We start from the raw sequence: 17,745 nt of genomic DNA, 5'->3' as shown, positions 1-17,745 counted from the left end.
CTGAGTTTGACACCCATTTCACTGGACCTCTGCCCCTCTACACCCTCAGAATGCATCAGCCTTTTCTCTAAACCAGGCACAGCTGAAATTTTTGCTTTGTTTTGTTTTACAAAAGTTATCTTTTTAACGTTTGCAATATGTGACATCCCCTATTTCATTCCTGATATTGGTGACTTGTGCCTTTTAAAATTTGTGTCAGTTGTACTAGAGGTTTATCGATTTATTGATTTGACCATAGAACCAACATTTTCTTTTCTGTTTTCAATTTCATTGATTACTGCTTTAGACACAGATGAAATTTAACCGCCATGGTTCATACCCCCTGATGCAAGGACACGGTCTTTATGCGGTCTCCTCAGCTGACCTCTAAATCCTCATTCACTCAAGAACTCAATCAATCCTCAGCCTTTTTTCCTGCAGCTACACTCTCTAGGTGATCTCATCCACTAGCAGGACTTTAACACGACAAATATGCTGATGACTCCCAAATTCACATCTCTAGCTTCAATCTTTCCTTGGAGCTGCAGGTTCATTTGTCCAAACATCTTGTTTTGTTTGTTTCTTCATTTTCAGTCATTTTTATGGCTTTATTGACATACAATAAAGCGCATACATTTAAAGTGCACAAACTGGGGGCGCCTGGGTGGCACAGCGGTTGAGCGTCTGCCTTCGGCTCAGGGCGTGATCCCGGCGTTATGATATCGAGCCCCACATCGGGCTCCTCCGCTGTGAGCCTGCTTCTTCCTCTCCCACTCCCCCTGCTTGTGTTCCCTCTCTCGCTGGCTGTCTCTATCTCTGTCGAATAAACAAATAAAATCTTTAAAAAAAATAAAATAAAGTGCACAAACTGGTCTTGACTTATGCACACGATTCTGAAACTATCCCTTCAAGATAACGAACAGGCCCATCACCCTCAAAGCTGCCTTGGGGCCCCTTGGTAATCCATCTTTCCTACTCCTGCCTCAGGCGGACCAATGATCTGCCATTTGTCCATACAAATTAGTTTGCATTTGCTAGAGTTTTATATAAATGGACTTATACAGAGTGTATTCTATTTTGCTTAGCTTCTTCCATCCATCATAATTTATTTTGAGATTCATCCATGTTGTTGCATGTATCAACTTTTTCAACTGCTGAGTTGTATCTGTTGAATGGGTATAGCAAAATTGGTTTTCATGCTGATGGACATTTGAGCTATTTCCAGTTTGGGGCTATTCAAAAAAAAGGGGCTATGAATACATACACAAGTCTTTATGCAGACCAACGCCTTCATTTCCCTAAGGTAAATATCCAGGAATGGAACGGCTGGATCACGGCAGGGAAACACTTAACTTTTTAAGAAACTGCCAAACTGTGTTCCAAAGCAACTCTACCATTTATAGTCCCACCAGCAGCGGATGAGGGTTCCAGTTGCTCCATATCCTTCTCAACAATGGTTTTGGTCAATCTTTTTAATGTTTGTCATTCTAGCAGTTTTATAGTTCTATCTTGTATTTTCTTAATGACTGACTATGTCAAGCATCTTTTCCTATGCTTATCTGCTATCCATATATCTTATTTAGTGAAGTATCTCTTCAAATCTTTAATATGGTTTTTAAATAGTCGTCTGTTACTGACTTACAAGAGTTCTTTACAAAGTCTAGATAAAAATCTTTGGTCAGATAAATGTTTTGCAAATATTTTCTCCTAGTCTGTGGCTTGCCTTTTTTAACAGTGTTTACTGAAGAGCAAAAGTTTACACTTTTGATCAAGTCAAATTTATTTTTTCTTTTATGTTTCATATTTAAGAAATATTTGTCAAATCTAAGATCACTAAAATTTTCCCCCCTTTTTCTTATAGAAAGTTCATACTTTTTACAAAAACATTTGTATCTATGATCCATTTCAAGTTAAGTTCTGCATATGGTACAAGGTAAGGATCAAAGTTCATTATTTTTCATATGGCTATACAAATGTAATAGCACATTTGTTGAAAAGAGATCCTTTCCCCAGTCAATTACCTTGGCTCCTTTGTAGAAAATCAATTAATCATATATGTATGGGTCTATTTCAGGACTCTCTACTCTGGTTCCATTGATCTATAGGTCTATCTTGACATTACCACACAATCTTATTAACCGGAGCTTTATAGTAAATCTTGAAATCAGGCAATATGCAGCCTCCAATTTTGTTTTTCTTTGTTTTGGCTATACTAGGCCCTTTGCACAACTATACAAATCTTAAAATAAGTTTGTTAACATAAGCCTGCTATGATTTTCTTTGGGATCAATCAGAACAGAACCGGCATCTTAACAATACTGAGTCTTTTCATTGATGAGCATGGTATTTTTCACTGTTTACTGAAGTCTTACGTAATTTTTCCCAGTGATATTTATAGTTTTACTGTACATGTCTTACACATTTTTGGTCAAATTTTTCCCTAAGTATATCATAATTTTGATCCTATTAAAAAGATACTTTAATAAATTTTTTAAATTTCCAATTTCTCATTTCTAATATATGGAAGTGCAATTGATTTTTTTATATCAAACTTGTCCTTCAACCTTGCTAATCTCACTTATTATTTCTAGCAGCTTTTTGTAGATTCCTTAGGATTTTATACATAGAAAATCACATGGTCTGAGTATAAAGAGAGTTTTACTTCTTCCTTTCCAACCTGAACGCTTTTTTTTCTATTGCTTTATTGTACTGGTTAGAATATCCAATAAAGTGTTGAATAAAAGGATGAGAAGGGACATTCTTACTTCATTCCCAATATTGGAGAAAAACAAAAAAAAAGTCTTTCACCTTACTAAGAATGTTAGCTATAAATATCTCCTAGATGTTCTCTGCCAGACTGAGGAAGTAATCTTTTATTTCTAGTTTGCTGTGAGTTTTTATTACGAATGGTTGTGGACTTTTGTCAGCTGTATTTTCTACGTCTATTAAAATGATGGCATTGACTGAAATATGGTGTTTAGTTTGTTAATACGGTAAATTACATCAAATTGCTTTTCAAATATTAAACCAACTTTGCATTCCTGAGATAAACCCCATTTGCTCATATTGTATTATCCTTTTAATAGAATATGTTGCTGGATTCTATTTGCTAATATTTTGTTGAGGACTTTTTTAGCTATGTTTGTGAGGCGTACTGGTCTGTAACTTTCTCCTCTTATAATCTCTTTTCCTAGTTTTGATATTAAGGCAGTGCTGCCTTCATAGGATGAGCTGAAAAAGATTTCCACCTCTTGCATTTTCTGAAAGCATTTGTGTAGACTCTGGATTATTTCTTCCTTAAATGTTTAGTAGAGTTTATGAGTAATGAACCATCTAGGCCTCCATATATTCTCAACATTTCTATTAGCACGTCTGAAAAGAAATTAAAACTTAACATGGCCAAGCAGAACTCATAATTTTTGCACCCGAACATGCTCTTCCCTACTATTCCTCATTTTAATTAATGACATCCTACTCACCCATTTTGCTTAAACCAAAATCTTAATCCTTGATTCCACCATCTTTCTCACCCTACTCCTCAAATCCATCTTCAAGTCCCATCAGCTCTGCTTTTAAAATGTATCCCTACTTCTCTCCATCTCTACATCACCTAACTGGCCATGCCAACACATATTCCCCCGCTACATTCCATTCTCCGAACAGCAGCTAGAGCGATTTTTGGCTAAATAAGACCACATCACTCCCTGGCTTAAAACTCCCATCTGGCCCTTAATCTCTTCTGCCTTTAGATATTAACTGTAAAATAGAAAAACAAGCGGTGTCAACGTAGCCTGAATATACTGACTGTGGGAACACTATAAGAATTTCAGTAAATTCTTATCTGCTTAACTAGCTCCAGTCACCTAGGAATTATAAAATCACAAACATAGGCCTCTTGGGTAAAAACACAACTTTGCTGTGTTGAGTCTCAAAGGAGGTACAGGTTTTTGTCTAGAAGCAAAGGCACCAAGGCAGAAAATAAGAACGCCCAAGTCCTAAGTTGTCCTTCTACAATTTGACAACAACAAACACCTTCAACTCCAACCTACTCTCATCTTAGGCTTCCTGTCCAAAGCAAGAGTGCATCTGACAATAGCAGGAAAGGCTGTGCCTGCTGGTCTTAAATATAAATGGGGTGAAGAACAAGGAAAATAATGCAGCTGATTTATGTATTCATGTTTGGTTTTTTTAGCCATCCCCTGCCACAGCCAAGGTAGGAAGGATGCCAGGCAACTTGGCCTTGCTCTTTTTTTTTTTTTCCCCAAAGATTTTATCTATCCATTTGACAGACAGTATACACAAGCAGAGGGAGGGGGTGAGGGAGAAGCAGATTTCCTGCTGAGCATGTGACGCAGGGCTCAATCCCAGGACCCTGAGATCATGACCGGAGCTGGAGTTAGACACTTAACTAAGCCACCCAAGCGCCCTGGCCTTGCTCTTTCTGGATCAACCTCTTCCACCTCTGCAGAGCTCAACAGGTGATCTACTATACATTCTCCATTCCTATAATTCTTCAACTAGTCAACATCTACTCTGGTTGGGTCTAGACTCACCCAGTTTGCTCATTACTCATCGATTTCTTTCTATTCTACCCATTCTCACTCCTTAAGTTAAAGAAAACCACCATCTTTCTTGTTCCTTCTAAGGATCATCTTCACTCTAATTCTGCCTCTTTACTCCCTCAAATGACCTCCAGGAATACTTTCTTCAGTTTGACCAGGCCCTCATGCACTCCTCTTATCTTCTTAGCTCCCATCAATACTGTGCTAGATGATGCTTTTCAGAAAAGAGGAAGTGGCCTAAATCAATCTATGTTCCTAGAACCTGGAACCAACCCTTACCTGTGCTTTTGGGGAATCAAGGGAGGATATAACCACAGCTGGCAGCAACTGGGGATGGGCTGGGGGATCGGGACTAGGATAACTGACTCTTATAAAACACTCTGCACTTAATTTTACAGCAGTAATCATAATTACCCTTAAATCTGTGTGTGATTAGTTATCTGTCTCTTCCTACATGCACTCCCCATCAGACTAAAAGCTCCATGAGGGCAAGAGCTATGTCTCTCTTGATCATTATTAACATTCTTACACCCTACAAATGCCTGGCATATAGGTCAAACTCAGTTATTCTAGCCCTATCAGATAAAAACAAATTTATGTCTCCACAAAGCTCTGAGATAAGGTAGTATTTCTCCCATTTCTGTAAAAGCTAATAATAAAAACTGACATTGCTTGAGCTGCTACCATGGGTCAGGCACCACTCTAAAAATCATTTAATCTTCATGACAAACCTATGAAGTAGGTACTACGATTATTCCCATCTTACAGATGAGGCATTTGAGATACAGAGAGGTTATATAATTCGCCCAAGGTTATACAGATGAGTGGCAGAAATGGGATTCACACCCAATGAGCCTAGCCTAAAAGCCCACTCTATTAATCCCTGCAGTACCTCTCACTGAAGATAACACCATATTCCTCAATACCAGTAAATTGAGCCAAATAAAATAAAAGATATGAAGAAATGCTATAAAGAAAAACCCAGACTTGGACACACAATTGCCAGTTCTACATGACAATTCAAAGAAACTGCTACCATGAATCATTCCAGTGCCTGACCTTTATTTAAAACAATCGTCAAAAGCCACATTTTTCTTTTCAATTGACAGACATATATGGAGACTGAAACCCAGGATATTCTCAGGTTAAGAACATTTTCTTCTACCACCAGATATTTGTTTTATAAAAAGACAGAGTCTATTTTTGTCTACCAGGGGAAGCTCCAAACTGGAACCTGTAGAACAAGGTATGTGTTGCCTGGGTTTTCCCTTAGAGGCAGCAAGAATGTGTGAAGACTGCCACCATGCCCATAGCTTTGTCTTTTCAGTTCTCCCATCATTAAATGTGGGAAAATAATATATATCGGAAGTCTGAATGTGTCCTGCAAGCTTTTCTTCTATCCTAAAAATCAAAGAAACCAATGCAAGGCATATGACAGGGAAGACAGATCATAGGGAGGGAGCAAGGAAAACAGCTTAAATCATTAGGTGTCTGCCCACCAGATGCTTCTAAGTTCCACACACTACATGGCCTGCTTCTGCGGCAGCCACAGGACCTTAGGAGTCCGTGACTGCTCCAGTTTATGATGTCTCACGGATGCACCATGGAATAAAAAGGCCCTGAGTAGTGTATTATTAGAAAAGAAAAATTTAACTCACCTTCCACTGCTCCTCTGGAAGCAGCTTCACGACCACCAGATCCCCATTCAAGGCTCTATTACGAGCAACAACCCCATCGATAAAAATGTCTCGATCACCATCCTAGGTTGGAGAGAGAAAATAGTCAGCTTACCAAGACCTGGAACCAAAAATCACTTCCTTGGTTTAAAAACTGAAGACTTTACAATCTGTCCACTGACTTAACAAGAACACTAAGAAATCAGTCTCTTTGGAACTAACAGAAATGGGGATAAACACATAAAAGACGATTAACAGAATGTTAAAAAAAATTTCAAAAACATAAGAGAAGATCTCCAACAGGCAGACCAAAAACAAACAAAAATACATAAAACAAAAAACTGAGACTACATGCTTTCATAACTGAAATGAGAAAGGAGTAAGTTATCTTTTCTTGTTTTAAATAAAATAAAGCATAATGGGGGTGCCTGGGTGGCTCGGTCATTAAGCATCTGCCTTCGGCTCAGGGCGTGATCCCAGGGTTCTGGGATCCAACCCCACACCGAGCTCCTCCACTGGGAGCCTGCTTCTTCCTCTCCCCCTCCCCCTGCTTGTGCTCCCTCTCTCACTGGCTGGCTCTCTCTCTGTCAAATAAAAAAATAAAATCTTAAAAAAAAATTATAAATAAATAAATAAAGCATGATGATACCTTTTCTATACTGATTTTTTTTTTAAGTATCAAAGAAGGGTAAAACATAGAAGGTTTGCAAGAAAACAGAACAACAGAATACAATCCCCTCAGAAAACCCACTGAGGACAGGAGCAACAACCAGCTCCAGGATTTGAGCTCTCTAAGGAAAAAACCAGCAAAAACATAATCCTCCTGCTGAGAAAATGACAGAGAAAGCAAATGCAGTTGCTCTTATGGAGACCTCAGTAGAAGGCAAAGAAGAAAAGGAAAGGGACATGAGATTCATGAAACATTCTCACACTCCTCCAGCTCTATGACTGAGGAGCAGAGTGAACTCCCCACCGTGAACACAAGCCATGGACACCTTTGTCCTCAATCACATGCTTACAAATAACCACATTAGGGACAGTGTGGTCTCAGCATCCTTGGGGTCACAGGAAGATGGGGGGTGCCTGAATGCACCAGAGTTCCTAGGCATTGGAGCAGGAAAGCCAGCTGCAATCAGCAAGCCCAGGAGTGGGCTCTCAGCTCAGGGTTGCCCTAAACCACGAACCGCACAGTCAGGTGAATCCTCCCGGAGCAGGGGCCCCGCCAGGAGACTCCCCTTCCTCCCCCAGGGAGGAGTGGCGTGTTTGTGAGCTGCAGGAGTCTGCGGGGTTTGGAGACTCTAAACAGGGTAGTGTGCCTGAGATAGAAACACTCAGTCACAGGCTGGGTGAGCGCGGAGTACAGAGACCAGGGAGTGACTGAGTGCTTTTCCTTGCGGGCATGCTGAGGAATGGGGCCCTGAGCTTTCAGCTCCAGGAGACAGAGACTGGGAGGCCGCCATTGTCATTCTCAGCCTCTAAAGCTGCATGAAAAGCCTTCAGGGAACAAAGCCACTTGAAAGTAATCCCGAGCAGATTTCTTAGCCTGGCCCCCTAGCAAGGGCAGTGCAATTCTGCCCCGGGGCAAAGACGCCTGAGGATCAACACAACAGGCCCCTCCCCCATATCAACAAGAACATCAGCCAAGACCAAGATTACCAATCACAGAGAACTGCAAAACTCCAACAGTAGGGGAACGTAGTATATAGAATTCATGGGGTTTTTTCTCCCACAATTCCTTGGTCTTTCAATTTTAATTTTTTTCTCTTTCCTTTTTTTTTTTTCTTTTTTTTTTTTAAAGATTTTATTTATTTGTCAGAGAGAGAGAGACAGAAAGCACAAGGGGGGGATGGGAGGCAGAGGGAGAAGCAGGCCCCCTGCCGAGCAAGGAGCCCCATGCAGGGCTCGACCCCAGGACCCTGGGATCATGATCTGAGCAGAAGGCAGTCGCCCAACCAACTGAGTCACCCAGGTGTCTCTCTCTTTCCTTTTTCAATGAATTTCTTATTTTATCAACTTCTTTTTAAAAATCTTTATTAATTTTCATTTTTACAGTTACAGTCTATCCTTTTATTTAATTTTATTTTTGTGTAAGTTTTTCTTTCTTTACAATTTGGGATACAGCTTCTTCTAACAAACAGACCAAAATACACCCAAAATCTAGTGTATGGCTCTGTTCTCTTCTCCTGTCTGACCATAGTCTCTCTCTCTTTTTTTTTGTTAGTCTTTAATTTTCATCTTTATAGTTACAGTCTATCCTTTCAATGTATTTGATTTTATTTTTGTATATATATAAGTTTTTCTACAATTTGAGATGTAGTTTCTTCTAACAAACCAACCAAAATACACTCAGGATACAGTGTATTGCTCTGTTCTGTTCACCTGTCTGTTTATATTCCCTTTTTATTTTTTGGTCTTTTAATTTTCATTTTTACAATTACATTCTATCCTTTCATTGTATTTAATTTTATTTTTGTACATAGATAAGTTTTTCTTTCTTTAAATTTTGGGATCTAGTTTTCTAAGAAACAGACCAAAATACACACAGGATCCAGTGTATTGCTCTGTTTTGTGCACCTGTCTGATATATATATATATATATATATATATATTTTTTTTTTTTTTTTTTTTTTTTTTTTTTGGTTTTTGGTCTCTTCTCATTTGTTTAGTGTATCATTCTCTGGGGTTGTTGTTGCCATTTTAGTATTCTGTTCTCTCACTCATCTATTCTTCTTTGGACAGGATGACAAGACGGAAAAACTCAGAAGAGAACAAGAGGCAGTACTGACTGCCAGGGGGCCTAATCAGTATGGATATAAGTAAGATGTCATATGCACCCCAATGTTCATAGCAGCATTGTCCACAATAGCTAAATCGTGGAAGGAGCCGAGATGCCCTTCAACAGATGACTGGATTAAGAAGGATGTGGTCCATATATACAATGGAATATTACTCAGCAATCAGAAAGAACGATTACACAACATTTGCAGCAACATGGACGGGACTGGAGGAGATTATGTTAAGTGAAATAAGTCAAGCAGAGAAAGACAATTATATGGTGTCACTCATTTATGGAACATAAGAAATAGGAAGATCGGTAGGAGAAGGAAGGGAAGAATGAAAGGGGGGTAAACAGAAGGGGAAATGAACCATGAGAGACTGTGGACTCTGGGAAACAAACTGAGGGCTTCAGAGGGGAGGGGGGTGGGGGATTGGGATAGGCCGGTGATGGATAGTAAGGAGGGCACATATTGCATGGTGCACTGGGTGTTATACGCAAATAATGATTCATGGAACAGTGCATCACAAACTGGGGATGTACTGTATGGTGACTAATATAACAAAATAAAAATTATTTAAAAAATAAATTTAAAAAAATAAAAATAAATAAGATATCAGAACTAGAGTTCAGAATAACAATTATAAAGATACTAACTGGGTTTGAAAAAAGTATAGAGGACACTAAGCCCCTTCTGGAGAAATAAAAGAACAAAAATCTAATCAAGTTGAAATAAAAAGGGTTATTAATGAGATGCAATAAAAATGGAGGCTCTAACTGCTAGGATAAATGAGGCAGAAGAGAGAATTAGTGATACAGAAGACCAATAATGGAGAATAAAGAAGCTGAGAAGAAGACAAATAACAACTACTGGATCACAAGGGGAGAATTCTAGAGTTAAGTGATACCATAAAGCAGAACAATATTAGAATAATTGGGATCCCAAAAAAAGAGGAAGGAGAGGAGGGGCAGAAGGTATACTGGAGCAAATGACAGCAGAGAACTTCCCTAATCCAGGGAAGGAAACAGTCATCAAAACCCGGGAGGCAGAGAGAACCCCCCTCAAAATCAATAAAAACAGGTCAACACCCCAGCATATAATAGTGAAACTTACAAATCTCAGAGACAAGGAGAAAATCCTGAAAGCAGTTCGGGACAAGGGGTCTGTAACCTACAAGGGTAGAAACATTAGATTGGCAGCTGACATACCTACAGAGACCTGGCAGGCCAAAAAGGACTGGCATGATATACTCTGGGTGCTAAATGAGAAAATTTGCAGCCAAGAATACTTTATCCAGCTAGGATGTCATTCAAAATAGGAGTGAGAAAAAGCTTCCAGGACAAACAAAACTAAAAGAATCTGTGATCACCAAACCAGCCCTACAAGAAATACTGAAAGGGGTCCTGTAAGCAAGGAGAGAGCCCAAAAGTAACACAGACCAGAAAGGAACAGAGACAATATACGTAACAGTCACCTTACAGGCAATACAATGGCACTAAATTCATATCTTTCAAAAGTTACCCTGAATGTAAACGGGCTAAATGCCCCACTCAAAAGACACAGGGTATCAGATCGGATAAAAAAGCAAGACCCATCAATATGTTGTCTGCAAGAGACTCATTTTCGACCCAAAGACACCTCCAGGCTTAAAGTGAGGGGGTGGAGGGGCGCCTGGGTGGCTCAGTCGTTAAGCATCTGCCTTCAGCTCAGGGCTTGATGCCAAAGTCCTGGGATCGAGGCCCACATCAGGCTCCTCTGCTGGGACCTGTTTCTTCCTCTCCCACTCCCCCTGTCTGTGTTCCCTCTCTCGCTGGCTGTCTCTCTCTCTGTCAAATAAATAAATAAAATCTCTAAATAAATAAATAAATAAATAAAGTGAGGGGGTGGAAAACCATTTATCATGCTAATGGACATCAAAAGAAAGCTGGGGTGGCAATCCTTACATCAGACAAATTAGATTTTAAACCAAAGACTGTAATAAGAGATGAGGAAGGACACTATATCATAATTAAAGGGTCTATCCAACAATTTACAATTGTAAATATTAATGCCCCTAACATGGGAGCAGCCAATTATATAAGCCAGTTAATAACAAAATCAAAGAAACACATTGATAATAATATAATAATAGGGGACTTAAACACCCTCCCCCACTGCAATGTACAGATCATCTAAGCAGAAGATCAGCAAGGAAATAAGGGCTTTGAATGACACACTGGACCAGATGGACTTCACAGATATATTCAGAACATTCCATCCCAAAGCAACAGAATACACATTCTTCTCAAGTGCACATGGAAAATGTTCATTTTTCTTAAAGGAAGTAATAGCAAACAGGCTTAGAAAACCACCACTCAAAATTTTCTAGTAGAGACACTTGGTATATGTAAGATTTAACACTCAACAGACTAAAAGTGATTACTGTAACACTTCAGTTAAAATTAAAATTAGCATTCCAAATTCACCAAAACTGCCCCACCAACACCAAAAATGGGACTTTAGACACTCAGCATTTTTTACAGTTTCCAATTACAAACCATAAAAGATGTTTTAGAACAGTTTTTCTGTTCAATTTCCAACCTAACCATGGGATGACAGCTGTGGCCTGCACATGTTGCCAAACCTCAGCCACCCTAGTCCCTGAGGCACCACTACCGTGTTAGCCACAAAGACAGAATTACTGCAGTTGACCTCACATTGAGCTCCTCAGAGCAATAAGGAAGAAGCAACCACTAAATAGAACGTGAACAACTGCAGGGTGGCACATGGTCCTCAATAGCTGCCTTCTGCAATTTATGTAGCAATAGGGTCTCTCCAACTTTCCCGAAATGAAGAGAGAGCTGTTTGGAGGTCATCCCAACCCATGATCATGTGGTCAAAACACATCGAATAAAATACCTCTCTCATAAGCATGTACACCACCCCCAGAGCTCAGAGATTTAAGATGATAAGATACTGGTATTGTCACATTCCCATCCCAAGAAACCAAGAAGAACAGGGCTGAGTTGAACCTCAGACAATACACAAATCTCCAGGTATTGCGTCACTGCTCAGCTCTTACTGGATTCATTCAGAAGTCCGTATCTATTGCAGAATCTCTTATTTTAAAGACCATAAACTTGGGAACAACTCAATATTAAAAGTTCGATTCCTCCCACTTTACTTTTAAAGGCTAAAGTGTTCAGCTCTTTATTTGAATGTCAAAAACTAGCTCTATCCACCAGGAAGAACAGAGAAAAAGGAAAATGGACAATGAACCACCCTAGAAGAAATATAATAGGATCTGGGGGTAATCTACCTAAATACTTAGGAGGCTTTCAAGCAGGGAGGACAATCCAAGAGCATTCTATCAATGGAATAGCTCCCTTTGGACAAAATAAATTCCACAGTCGTTCAAAGAGTGTCTCCCATGACAAGATGCACAAAAAGGTTATAAAATTTCTTGCACCAACATAATTCAGAATGGAACCTGTGCTTTTTGTAAAAAGCCAAAGTTCTGTATCTGGTCCATTTCTCTTCTTTATCCCATTTCTCTTCTTTACCCCAAACAGGATAAAAAGGCATCTCAATAATATCAATTTATCTTGGTTTGCTTGAAAGTCACATGGGTTTGTTCTAACTCTATCTTACTTTTACTGAGAACCCCAGAAGACCAGCAGGTACACATATTAAGTGACTTCTCCCATGTATTTTGGCTTTGTCAAAAGAAAATGAAAATCAACTTTCTATCAGCTGAAATTATAATGAACCTAAGTCAGCATCCCCCAAAATGAAGTACTTTTCTAATAACAAAGTGATGATAAATTCACTGTTCTTAGCCTATTGACGTAAGTAGATATTTTAACATAGCATATGACATTGTATAAATTCACAACTGTTTTTAGAGTCACTAAGAACCTAAATAATCAAATCTAGTCTATTTTTGCCTCTCCAAAAACTTTATAATTTTAAATTAGAATTTAGAATTTTAAGATTTTTTTTTTAATTTATATGAAGAGATAGAGACAGTCAGCGAGAGAGGGAACAGAAGCAGGGGGAGTGGGAGAGGAAGAAGCAGGCTCATACTGGAGGAGCCTGATGTGGGGCTCGATCCCACAACGCTGGGATCATGCCCTGAGCCGAAGGCAGACGCTCAACGACTGTGCCACCCAGGCGCCCCAAGAATTTAGAATTTTAAAGTTGTAAGGAACATTAGACAATCTAATCCATTGCTAGTTTTACAAATAAGGAAACTTTTCAATTTCCTATTGTCAGAGCAATGGCTACATCTTCTTTTCTAACAATTCCTGTCTTTACTCGCCCTGCTAAAGCAGGGGACAGGTAACATTCAGGCCCTGGTTCTGATATTCTACTCCTAGTCCACCTGTGAGCATTTTTCCAGTTCATACCAGTTCACACTTGAAGTGGACATGTGCTACGTACACTCATAAATCGAGACCAGTGGTAGTTGTGAGATATATCCACATATAATTCACTGCCTCTATCTCCTTCCTCAATGCCTTCTAGAATGCCTCTAACACTGAAACCCATAAAACTAGAATGTAGGATTGTTCTAGTATCTACAACCAAACTTAAAACTGGGCCTTGATAGAGCTTTTACAATTAGTTCTTAGTTACTTAGAGGTGAATCCTTTAGCATTTTTTCTCCCTCTGAGACAATATCACTATTCCATTAGTGGCCAAATAGGAGAATAAGGGGCATAAAAATAAACCAATTCTAATATCACGACTGTCTAAAAGATTCTGAATAGGACATGCCAGGAATATAATTTCAAGTAGGAGAACAACCTGGCCTTTTGAAACATCAGTAACTTTTGTTTCTTAACTTCCTTGAACAAGCCAAATTAAACTGTGCCAACACATCATTTGCACATGTAAATTAGATGAATTTAACTCACAGGAACCTAACTAGGTGCCACAATTTAGAGGACCTTTGCTCTGGCCCTTTTCCAGTCACACTCTTCCCCATAGGTAAAGACTTCTCAGGGCCAAATGGATGTGCATCCCTGAGGTAATCAGCCCCAAGCCCACTTCCAAGGCATACACAGGCATGTTCCCCAGGTCTGTCTGCCTAGAGGCAGACCACAGTCACTGGTGGCACCCACTGGACTTGACAGGTGGCTAAAGGGCAGGTATTTCTAAGGCATGTGGACAGAACTTGGACATGTGGGATAAGATGCTCACATGGGTGCATGCAAGGGCCCCCACTGAATGGGGAAGAGGGGGTGCAGTGGAGACAGCAAAGAGGGGACAAGGAGCCAGGACTGGGAAGGGAAGAGGGGCAGGCCAGAGGCAGACCCTCCATATAGCCACACTTCAGAATGGAGCTCCAAGCAGTCTGAGAATTCTACACTTGAACCCAGGTACACAGAGGTATATTTAACAAGAAATATATTTTATTTGTCACGAATGTATTTTACCTGTTAGTTTGATTTATAACTTCTAAATATTTAATATAAAATATGTGTGCCTCCATTTGTACTCTTGTCCCAGGCCCTCCACTTGTCAGGAACCAGCCTATCAGGGATCTAACTTATGGAAATTTAATACCGTGTACTCAGAGAAGAAAACAAGCAAGTAGTCAAATTTTCAAAATGCTATGTAGTTCCCCTTAACATTCCAGTCAATGCCAGCAAACCTTAGTGTACACAGGAGATGGGAGGCTTGTAATCTGCTCAGCTCCCAGGTGTCTCTCAGGATGAACTCCTTACTCCACTGGCTATGATTCTCATACTTAAAAACCCATGTTTTTCATACACCAGGCCCCTATTATAACTGAGTTCCCTCAACTGGTATGCCAATGAAGAAACAGTTATACTTTCTAAAGTAGAGAAAATGCTAGTTATGCTGGACTTACTGAGAGATTATCTGTCTCCAACATGGCATATTCCTAAGAAATTTTCATGGGTAATTTTTATGGTTACTGAATGTGATTTCCATCTTATGAGCAAAGCCGGGAATCGAACACCATGTAAACTGTGCTTCCGGGAATAATGAACCTGCTCTTGCAGCTAAGTCACTGCCTCAAAGCTCAGTTGTGCAAAGTACCAGGATCAGAATATATAACATGGTCCGTCACTGGAGCAGAATAGGATTCAGAGAGAACAAGGTGACATGTCAGTGATACTTTTTATCTAATCCACTGGGTAAGATGGAACTTGAGATACAAATGTGAATCCTTGACTTCTATAGGGCAAGGAGGGAAAAGAACTAAACTGAGCTTAAGAACAGGTCTTAGGGTTATTGGAACACCACCACCACCTGGGAAGCACATGACTGAACTTGTATTCTCGCTAAATTTGTCATTTAACATCATGAAATATGTTAACTGAAATACATATACGTACTCCATTTTCTCATCAGTAAGCTCATGTTTATCCCTATGCTCTCTTCCACTGTTAAAATGTCTATAATTCTACGGCTATCCTATTTATGACAGCCTGGAAAAGTCACGTCAGGAATTTGAGAATATTGCTCTCCTAGCTTTGCATAATCAAGCCTTATCCAGAGACCTCCTGCTAACTATATGTCAGAGTAAACTTCCCTGAACAGCAGAGACCCTGGTAAAATGAGTCATGAATAGAAGAAAGGATATAAAGACCCAACAGTGAAAAGCCTTGCACCAAGTCCTATCACCTGCAGAAAAGTGAAGTGAGAGACTCTGACCAAAAGAAAAAAACATTACACCTTTTTTTTTTTTTTACAAATTTGCAGATTAGCTCATACAGTAGATCGAAAATAGATAGCATATTTGTTTGGGAAAGATTAACTTAAATCAGTGGAAAAACCCATAAATCCCTTTAAGCTATACACCAAGGGCGTCCAACTAAAGAATGGGTGGGTGTCTGTGTGGGTTCAGCTGCTCGCTGCAGCCCTAGTAACAAATGCCATCCCCTTCACTTGAAGTGAGAGTTTAAGACTGGCAGAGGGGGTTTTTAACCAAAGGCAAATTTTGCTTATTTAAATTTGAAACAAATCCTTGCCCATCCTCAATTTTGTTTTACTACTCTGCTTTTTAGTTAAAATATATGATTTCAGTTTCAGAGCACATCTAAAAAATTAAATGTGACATTAAGTTTATTATAAAGTTATTGAACTTACCGGGGAAGGAATGAAGGCTTCATGAAACTTCTTTGGATTAATTCTCAATACACCCTTTAAAAAAAAAAAAAATCTGTGAAAATTTAACTAGTTATCCACCTATAAGCTTTCCATATATACGTTATTCTCCAATAAAAAGTTTTTAAATTAATTAAACAGCTCAATCTAGAAAACAATTTAGGCGTAAGAGAACTACTCATTAAATGCATGAAACATGATTTCTACTAATGTCTGCAACATAGGGTTCGATCAAAAACTGAAAGCCCACACTGGCACCTGGCTGTGAACAGGCAGAGGTGAGAAGGAACAGAGCTTGGCATGGAGTGGGAAAGCGGCAACTACTGGGATTTTATGTGCCCCCACATGCTAGGCTTCACATTGAAACCCTTACTTTAAGAACAAGATTATATAGGGATTACGTCTCACTACATAATGGCCTTTTTTATTCACTGAGACCTTTCCACACTTGCTTGTTTCCATGACAATTTTCAAAGTGATACAGGTTGATTTCCAACCTGGATACTTAACCTTGAGCGACCAGATGCATATTTTTTACTCTGGCCCTTCTGCAGAGCTGAATGAGTCAATAATTCAAAATGGTCCAGAACCAGCTCTTAATGTAAATGGGAATCCTGGCTCCGACAGCCAGGCCACCCAGTCTGCCTTCAACTTCATGTTATTCCAGCACCAAATCAGGGTCTGCTTCTATTTACGCACAGGGGTGCAGGTGGGGGCCGTCTTCAATAGCAGTTCAGTATTTTAGGCTCTTGCAGGAAGCTGTAACCCTCCCAAGGTTCCAGCTGCATTTGAAGGCCACTGGAACACATGGAGAGAGGCAGTTATTTTCCTAAGAGCCAGACTCAAAGGGTGTCTTGAGAAAGTGTTTTAAATAACATTTCCCCCCTAAAATGTTGAAAGACTCGAAGATACATTAATTAACAAAACAGGTGAGGGCATAAAATAAAGGAGAAAATAGGTCTCCCCTTCACTGGTGCACCATGTTTAAATTACAAATTTCCATGCAACAGTTTATACTATCGTTAACATCCCAAATGGACTTAACTCAAGATTTATTGAATACTATGTTCAAGACCCTGAGACAATGTGGAGAGAGAGTGATTTTCAAGCTCAGTCCCTGTTTATGAAGCAAAATATGAAGGATGCCATCAGTGAGGATACAGCTGACTTTCAGCTGGGGGCACTAGGAAAGGCTCCATAGACAGTGTCTGACCTGGTCCTTGATGGAGGAGAAAAACTTGCAGATAAATCAGAAGGGAAATAACAGGCAAAGAACAACATGTAAGCAAGAGTGCTTAAGACGGCAAACACTCTTCTCCCATCATGCTGTAACTCTGCTTAGGGTAAGAGATAAAGGGGGTGGGAGACAAGGCTGGCAAAGCTCCCCGAGGCCAGACCCTTTTTATGAATGTCACTGTAATTTCACTTCTAGAACAGCTGATTTTTTGTTGGGGGGAGGGAGACAAAAGGCTTATTACATTTATCCTAAACTTTCACCCACTCACTCAACAAAACTTCCTGAAGACTCACATGGCAGGCACTATGCTAAGTGATGGGGACACAATGGAAAGTAATAACAGTCTGCCCTCACAGAGCATAGTGTCTAGTGAGGGAAAGACACTCGAAATAAAT

The 17,745-nt window shown here is 39.7% G+C and overlaps 1 protein-coding gene across 8 annotated transcripts in view; it reads right to left on the bottom strand.

Annotated features, from left to right (window-relative positions):
- DIS3L2 (DIS3 like 3'-5' exoribonuclease 2) overlaps positions 1-17,745 on the bottom strand; it is a 344,150-nt gene that overhangs the window by 269,735 nt on the left and 56,670 nt on the right. For all 8 annotated transcript variants that reach the window (XR_015725613.1, XR_015725615.1, XR_015725614.1 and 5 more), the window contains exons 4-5: positions 16,096-16,149; positions 6,200-6,301 (exon numbers count right to left, since the gene is read on the bottom strand). Coding sequence is in view for 4 of the 8 variants with exons in the window: in XM_087864389.1 (XP_087720515.1) it covers positions 6,200-6,301; positions 16,096-16,149 (156 nt within the window). In the remaining 4 variants the exon portion in view is untranslated. The remainder of the gene's footprint in view (positions 1-6,199; positions 6,302-16,095; positions 16,150-17,745) is intronic.

Source organism: Ursus americanus, chromosome 1, assembly GCF_024610735.1.
Source record: "Ursus americanus isolate L20-20 chromosome 1, mUrsAme1.1.p, whole genome shotgun sequence".
NCBI classification, from domain to species: Eukaryota; Metazoa; Chordata; class Mammalia; order Carnivora; family Ursidae; genus Ursus; species Ursus americanus.
This window is presented reverse-complemented; position numbering and strand designations above follow the sequence as displayed.